Source organism: Halyomorpha halys, unplaced genomic scaffold (genome assembly GCF_000696795.3).
Source record: "Halyomorpha halys isolate HHAL.00 unplaced genomic scaffold, Hhal_1.1 Scaffold972.1, whole genome shotgun sequence".
NCBI classification, from domain to species: Eukaryota; Metazoa; Arthropoda; class Insecta; order Hemiptera; family Pentatomidae; genus Halyomorpha; species Halyomorpha halys.
In genome coordinates, this window is record NW_027115373.1 from 575,015 (window position 1) to 582,919 (window position 7,905).

At 28.0% G+C, this 7,905-nt stretch overlaps 1 protein-coding gene across 1 annotated transcript in view; it reads right to left on the bottom strand.

The window, feature by feature from the left end:
- Nucleotides 1–6,827, bottom strand: part of Syt7 (Synaptotagmin 7) — a gene marked incomplete at its 5' end in the record, with an annotated part of 34,853 nt that extends 28,026 nt beyond the window's left edge. Inside the window, 1 exon segment of the mRNA XM_014431431.2 lies at nt 6,680–6,827. Within this exon segment, the coding sequence (XP_014286917.1) occupies nt 6,680–6,827 (148 nt within the window).
- Nucleotides 6,828–7,905: the final 1,078 nt, after the last annotated feature.

Sequence of the window (7,905 nt, forward strand, 5' to 3'; positions counted from 1 at the left end):
TTTTGAAAAGTATAGGTAGGGATTATAAATTATTTATAATAATTTTATAGTATTAATCGAAATAAATTAAGAAAACGTAGAACCACATTTAATTTCAAATTCATTTTTCAATAGAAGCTTTTATAAGATTTTAATTTTAATAGTTTATTTATTTGTTTTAAAATAAGCAATGAATTTTTATACGTTATTAAAATAATATTATATTATATGGAAATTTAATGTGGTTCTACTTTTACAAAATGGCCCTATAAAGAATGAAGAGCTCTAGTATAACAAAGAGCTTCAAATGCAACTAATTTGAATGTGTAATAAGTTCTGTAAATGGGGACATTCAGTGTACATATTTTAGTATACTATATTTCCTTTGGAAAAAGAGGTGGAGAAGGTTTGATGGTTCTTTTATTTTCAGTATCGACAAGAAGAGATATAAAGTGACCAAGACATAATAAATTGAGCAATGAGAAAGAAGAACACGATTCAGACACCAAATAAACCCTATGAAGGGCTTCAGTTCTTGCTAGAGAGTACCCTTAAGTGATTTATATCCATTCTGAGAAAACTAAGGATTTACAAAATCATTTTCGTGCTTGCACTATGTCCTTTTTTTTTAACCTCCTATTATTATTTTTTTTTTTTTACAACTTATACAATACATACAATAAATAATCTAAAATATATACACATATATATAAAATGCCCTTCCACATGGCATTATAAAGGAGTGGGCTCCGCTGAAGGCGGTGGTCACAATATTGGCTCACGAGTCGCTAGCCGGGGAGAGGGGGGTACAAGAACGGGGAGGGACCGCTCCACTGGAGTCCGGATATAAAGACAAAAAAATGAAAATATCGTAACTTCATTTTGGTAAATTTTACAAGATAATCAACAAATAGCATAAAAATGTATAATAACGGAAAGTGATGGTGAATAACTTCGTTTTCAAGTTTTCAATGGGGATCACGTTTAAAAGTCATCTGAATGCAAAGTCTCAAAAAATGGGTTGCTTGTGTTTTTGAACAAATTAGACCAAGAGATGAAAAAAAAAAAAACGAAAAAAAATCCCAGTTGAAATTATATTTTTTTGAGCAATAACAGATGAAATAGTTTTGATCAAATCCGCTTTAATTTAAAGGTATTTAATATCTGCTAAGTAATAAAAAAATACTTTTATATAGTAGTAATAAAAATCTGGTTACAGCTTTCACTTGTAATAAAATTGGTATTTTAGAGTTTCTGGGGGTGAAAATAACAAATATAAACTTAAAATTTTACCCATCCAAATAACTTGTAACGTAATCTCACCTCTAGTAATTTCATTATCTTTTAACGTATTCATTAACTCAGTCTTACCGCACGCACCGCTTAGCTCACTTTCTTTCACCCCTTCTTCTTCTCAATTCTTTTTTTATTTTTCCTTATCCACGTTATTAGTAATGTCACTTATTATTAGTACAAGAGCTTAAGAGAAGAAAAAAGGTAGTTACTTCACCCCAATTTCTGATTATTTTTATGAAAACTATGTATAATTATTAGTCAAAATTGATGAGTCTGCCAAATACAGGTAGGGGGAGTAAAATATGGCGGCTGTTTCAGAACATTAAAAAAAAAATTATTTTTCATTCGAAGCTCTATATCTTTAAAATTATCAACAAAACTAGAAAACCTAAGATGACATAATTTAAAGTAGAGTAAATTTTATAAAATATGAGCTCTAATAGAGCTATTTACGTTCAATAGTTCTCAAGATATATCTTTTCAAAAAGAGGTACAGATGTCTGCCAGCACTCAATTTAAAACTGGTTTAATGTATTATAAAGTAGTTTTCGAGACATATATTCGTAGAAGTAGTGGTTTTCATGATATTTGCTAAAATAAATTGATTTACAGTTGTTAGGACAAAATTTGATGTGAAAAATTTATATTCATTTGGGAATATCATAAAAACTACTTTATAGTAAGTTAAATTATCTTTAATTTGAGCACTGGCAGACATTTGTACGTCTTATCCTTTTTGAGATATAGATTTCTCAAAATAAATTCACTAACTACTGATTTTTCAATGCATTTTTGATGAAATTTTGCCTTTTAAAAAGCTATATCTTGAGAACTATTAAACTTAAATAGTTCAATTAGGGCTCATATTTTAGAAATTTTAATCTACTTCAAATGATGTCCTTTTAAATTTTCTAGTGTTGTTAATAGTTTTAGAGATATAGAGCTCTAAATCAAAAATTAATGTTTTAAAATTGTCACCATTTTTTAATTCCCCTTACCTATATTTGGCAGACTCATTAATTTTGACTAGTAATTATATTTAGCTTTTATTAAAATAATAAAAAATTGGGGTGAAATAAATTTTTTTTTCTCTTCATGGTCAACTTATAAATAGGTTAATATAGCATAAAATAGGTTCAAAACTGAAGTGAAAAATCAGATCTCTTTTTTCATCGATTATCTTCTGTATTTTAAAATTATTTTAATCTCTATGGAACAGAACAGATATGCTCGTTTCACTTCACTCTAATTGCATTTTAACGATGCACCCGCGGTCATGGAAACTGCACTTTGATAGCATAAATGGGTGAACGAAGCGTGAGATATTGAGGAAGCCGTTACAGCTATTGCTTGATAAGAGATCAGTTGAACCATAATGGACGTCTAATCATCATAAGCCCAAAGACGAGCCATTAATGGGGGGGGCCAATGGCTCCGATAATGATATGCATAGCCTAATTTAATAGTTCAAAGGCCACGTAGCTTCTGTGCGTACCGATGGTGTAATAGCTTGCGTAATATACGCAGATTATTGCGAAACTTCTAAATAAGGCAACCAAAGCTGAGTAACTTGAGATGTTATTAATATTATATTAGAGTCATGTGGGGGGCCAGTGTACCGCCCTATTTAATTCTCCTTGCCCTTCCTGGAATTCCATCAACTGAATGTAACCCAATATCCAACATAATATTAAAATAAGGATGAAAATAACTATGGATGAGATTTTTATGTGATAAATAATACAAAATTTTATACGTCATAAATATGATAATAAAAGGATGATTTGAAATGTTTAAATTGAGAGTGTAATGATCAAGAGAATGTGAATTGTAGGTTTTAAAAAAAGAATACATCGTTTCTACAAACAAAAATCTCAAATTTTTATCGCAATAATCAGTTATTTTTAAGGGTTATATATCTATACGTAACAATTCCCGGGAAATAAAATATCCTTAAACTCCTGTTACCCTTTTATTATCATTTTGATGACGTTTTGTACTTAGCATGAATCTACTCTGGAGAAACACCAGAGGACTGGAACAATCAAAATTGTTCCTAAAGGGATCCTGCCCGAGAAGAAGCTCTTCTTAATATGGACAGAAGTACTTTAGGATGGATGACAAGTCTATATACGGGACACTGTCAGTTGAATAAGCATCTCTATAAAATGAGATTGATAGAGTTCCCTGTCTGCAGAAAGGCTGATGAGACTGCCTACCTGCAGTAGCAAGGACATCATTGTCTTCGGTAAGGATCGCATCTTGGACCCCTAACTTTGGGAGACAGTGGATCCATACACAATATCCAGATTCGCAAAGGCCAGCTCTGAACAGGGAGAGCTCAACTTTTGTGAAATCTAGTTTCCTTTTTCTAGTTCAAAGCTATTTCACATCTAGAGAAATGTAGGACCCTGTCAGCTTCTCTCTTACTTACTTAATTCTCTTTATAAAATATTTATTATTTGGATGGGCATTAAATTCCAATTAAAGTGTTTAAGAAAGCATCACGTCATATTCATACAAATTCTAGCACTTTTCATTTCTCAAAAATGAAACTGAAAACCGACCCATTAAGTCTAAAAAATTTTCCTGTGAAATGAAATGAAAGAACTTTTACTTTGTAAAAATTTAATACATCTTCTTTATTTTAATTAATTTAGTCAAATTATCAAATTAAATTTTCTTTGGAAGGGGCATTTGAAAAAATTGCTTTCAATGGCTTTTAACTAAACCATTCAAATTGGGCCTTTGAACTTTGCTTCATTAAGAGCAAGAAGTTCTCCGAAATGGCAAGTATGAAAGGCCCACTCAAGACTGAAAATATAAGTGTATAATTCTCCTTGAATTAATAATTATTAAACTTCACAAAGGAGTGCTTAACATATCCCACTATGGCTGTTTCTATACACAAATGGTTTTAAGTGGACAAGAAATGGGATTCTCGGGTAGGTAATTATTTTCCTCGAAATACTATTATGCTATCTTATACCAATTATAAAGGGGTAAGTTTCTGTGTATCCTAAAGAGAATTTTGAATCCTTTCACGAAGTTGCATAGTGGGAAAAAATAATGAATAATATTCCTAAATTTTAAGTATTCGAAACCTCCTCAATGAAAATCATTATAGTCAAAATTCGTTTAATAAAGGAAAAATAATGAGACTATTGTTTGAATTAATGAAAGAAATAATGAAAAACTAGAACGCTGTGTTGCAACGGTGAAATAGAACTTTGTTGATCGTTCTTTTTATTAAACTTATCCAACAAACTTTAAATCTCTCTAGAGTATAAACAGGTTTTTAGTGATCACCGTGTAATATTTTATTTTGCTTATAAGATGGAATGATAAAGATGGGTCATAAAAAATTGAGTTTTCATTTCATTGAGTAATAATTTGTCAAATAAAGTATAAAAAATTATTATAACAAAGAGCCCAACGATGTTAATTTTTTATTTAGAAGTTATTAACATATTAGCACACGATTACTTTATTATGGAGATGTATTTATATTGTATGAATATATTCTGTATTATTTTCTTCACATTTTGGATTGCATATCCATCTTCAGGAATTTCTTTACTAAAATAATAACAAAATTCATAGTATACACTATAACTAGTCAACAATTAAACAATAAGTTATTCATAGCTAAATCCCTTTATAATCTTATAATGAAAATAACAAGCTCTATTTTTTTTTAATAGAAATAATTATTAAAAAAAAATTAATGAAAAATAACCAACCATGAAATAAAAAAAAGCATAATGAGGAGAATAAATGGGAATGATAAAACTACAATAGAGAAAAAATAACAATAACTAATTATAAACATCTAATAGGCCAAGACAGAGATTTGGAAATTTTTTAATAAAATCATATAGTGATTATGTACATTTAATTTTAAATAATACTATATATTGGATGAACTGTTTTTATTGCTGTAGTAAATTAATCCTTGAAGACCGACAGACTACCAGAAACATTATAAATAAAACAACGTGATGAACGTATGAAATTTATACTTTCATAAATAAACGAAAAAATAAACAACAGAAAATCTGAAGAATATATTTAAATAGTCATAATAATTTAAATAGGAATATATATAATATGCTAGAATTAGTAGAATAAATACTGAGTAAAAAGAAATCTTTTCAATTTGGAATACCTACCCTAAAATGGTTTTAATATACAGTTGGAATTAATTCAAATAATAAATAATTTTATATATAACGATAGATGGATGGCGTTATACTAATAAAATGCCATAACTATTGAAAAAATAAAATTGAAAATATAATGTAATGAAAGAAGAAAATATGAAAAACAAATTTACTTAGTTAATACAAATAATGAATTAAAAAAAAAAATGTTTAAACAATTTTAAATTGATCAATATTTTTTCAGTATACAACTAATCAGTATTGAAGAAATATGTTAAATAAATTACATATAAGTCTTCCTAAACTTCATAATTGAATTACAGTGTCAATGTAAACAATCTTTACAGCCATAACGTTAATTGTAATTTTAACTTTAGTACTACAATTTTGTAAATATTTACCAGACAAATAATCATATAGTATGAATGTATTTTTATTCTGGAATAAAATCATTTTTTTATTTTCCTTCCATCATTCATATATTATTTTTTAGAAAAATCTGAAAACAGAAAAGTTAAATATAAGTAATACACGAAAAAAATACTCAGTCAGATAAAAAAACATGATTGATTGAAAAAAGAAAATAAATAGAAATTCAGCGAGATTTTCTAATATAAATAATTTTTATATTACTTATGTAATTCACAACCTCAATTCTATATAAATTGACGGTGTAAATATAATTATATGTTTTACATTAACTAACCATTAGATTAAAATTATATTTTAAACGGAGTAAGTAAACAAACATTAGTAAAATTTGTAATTAATAAATTATTATTTTTTTCAATATATTGAGCTCATTAATGTTTTACGTATTTAATATTAATTTAAAAAATTTATGCTTTAGTTTAATCTATTTTAAAAATATATACAGAAATCACTAAGCTGAAAGAGATACGTGATTACAGTTATTTTCACGTATATCCAATTTTTCACCCGAGCTGTTGTGATTACAACTCAGAGTTAAATCACTCATGTTAGTGGGTCAGTTACCTTATAATTTACCACAGTTTTACGATATGCCGTGCGATAAGTTTACCTTTGCATATTTTTAGATGGAGGCAATTATAAATTTGATTTATTCTCCAATTTTCTTTAGATTTTTTAAATACATCTTTGGCTATTCGTATTTGTATTTTGTATTGGCCTGAACTATTACTAGAAGAGATATAAGAAAATAAGTGATAGGTGGAACTAATTCACACAAGCACAAATTACTTATTTGTTTTCAGAAATACCTTCAAAGTAAAATGTTTCGTTCCATCTTGGATTCAACGTTCTCCTCTTTATTTTGGTTTCGAGCCTGTGTTTCTTGTCGGGAAGGAGGGTGACTCGAACGTAAGGGTCCGAGGTGCCACTCATGTCTTTAGCGGGAAGTTCCTTGGCCTGGAAGAAAATTAATTATCAATAATGCATACTTATATAATTTATACTTATATATATAAGTACACTATGTATGCATAGTGTAATGATTTTTTTTTATTAACGTCAAGTATATTTGTGGTTACTATGAAAACATTATATTAAATAGATTCTAGGGTAACATTGACATAATAAATTAAAATATTATTAAATCATTAAATAATAAATTAATGATTTAAATTTATTATAAGTTATTCCAAACATATTTGATCATAGGAGAATATTTTCTCTTTTAGCAGTCATTTCTCTGACAAATAAAATTTCTTATATAAACAAAAACAACTTACAATTTAAGAGATAACATAACATGTTAATTCTATTTTATTATAATTGTTATATAATAATAATGTATTTTATCATTCTTCAACATCAATATATGCTATGAATGGATATCTATATATAGTGTTGCAGATTGTATAGTTAATCAATAAAAAAATTTTTATTTTTGACAAAATATAACTACCAATAAAAATATAAAAGCTACATTTTATGAATACAGAATAATATATTATATGAATCGAATTCAGTTTCTACAAATTTTACATTCCCAGCTTTTCCAAACTATTTAATATGAAATCCTCCTAAAATAAATCTATTTATTTCTTTTTTTCATAACCTCTATTTTTGAAATTTTTCGTTTTAGCTTAAATATATATACAAATATCTATCTCGATTTTACACACTATCTTCTTCTTCTGTAGTTGTCTACATTTTAAGGAGTTTTTAATTATGTTTTGTTTATTCGTAACCTGCTTTATTATTAAATTGATACATACATAATGGAAATGTATAGTAGTATAATATTTCCTTGAGACATCGTAAGGTTAGTTGCAGGGTCCTATTAACGTAGTTAAGTTCATGTAGCTAACGCTAGTGGATTGTAGGAACGTGGAGGGACGTAGATTCCCGAGTTCGTCAACAAGGGGCCTGTGTCACCTCCCAGGTCTTGGTGGAGGGGTAATTTCACGAAACAGAGGGTTAGAGCAGGCCTTCAACCCGTCAAAAAATTTGATGTGTCGGCTTATGAACTCCGGCACAGTGG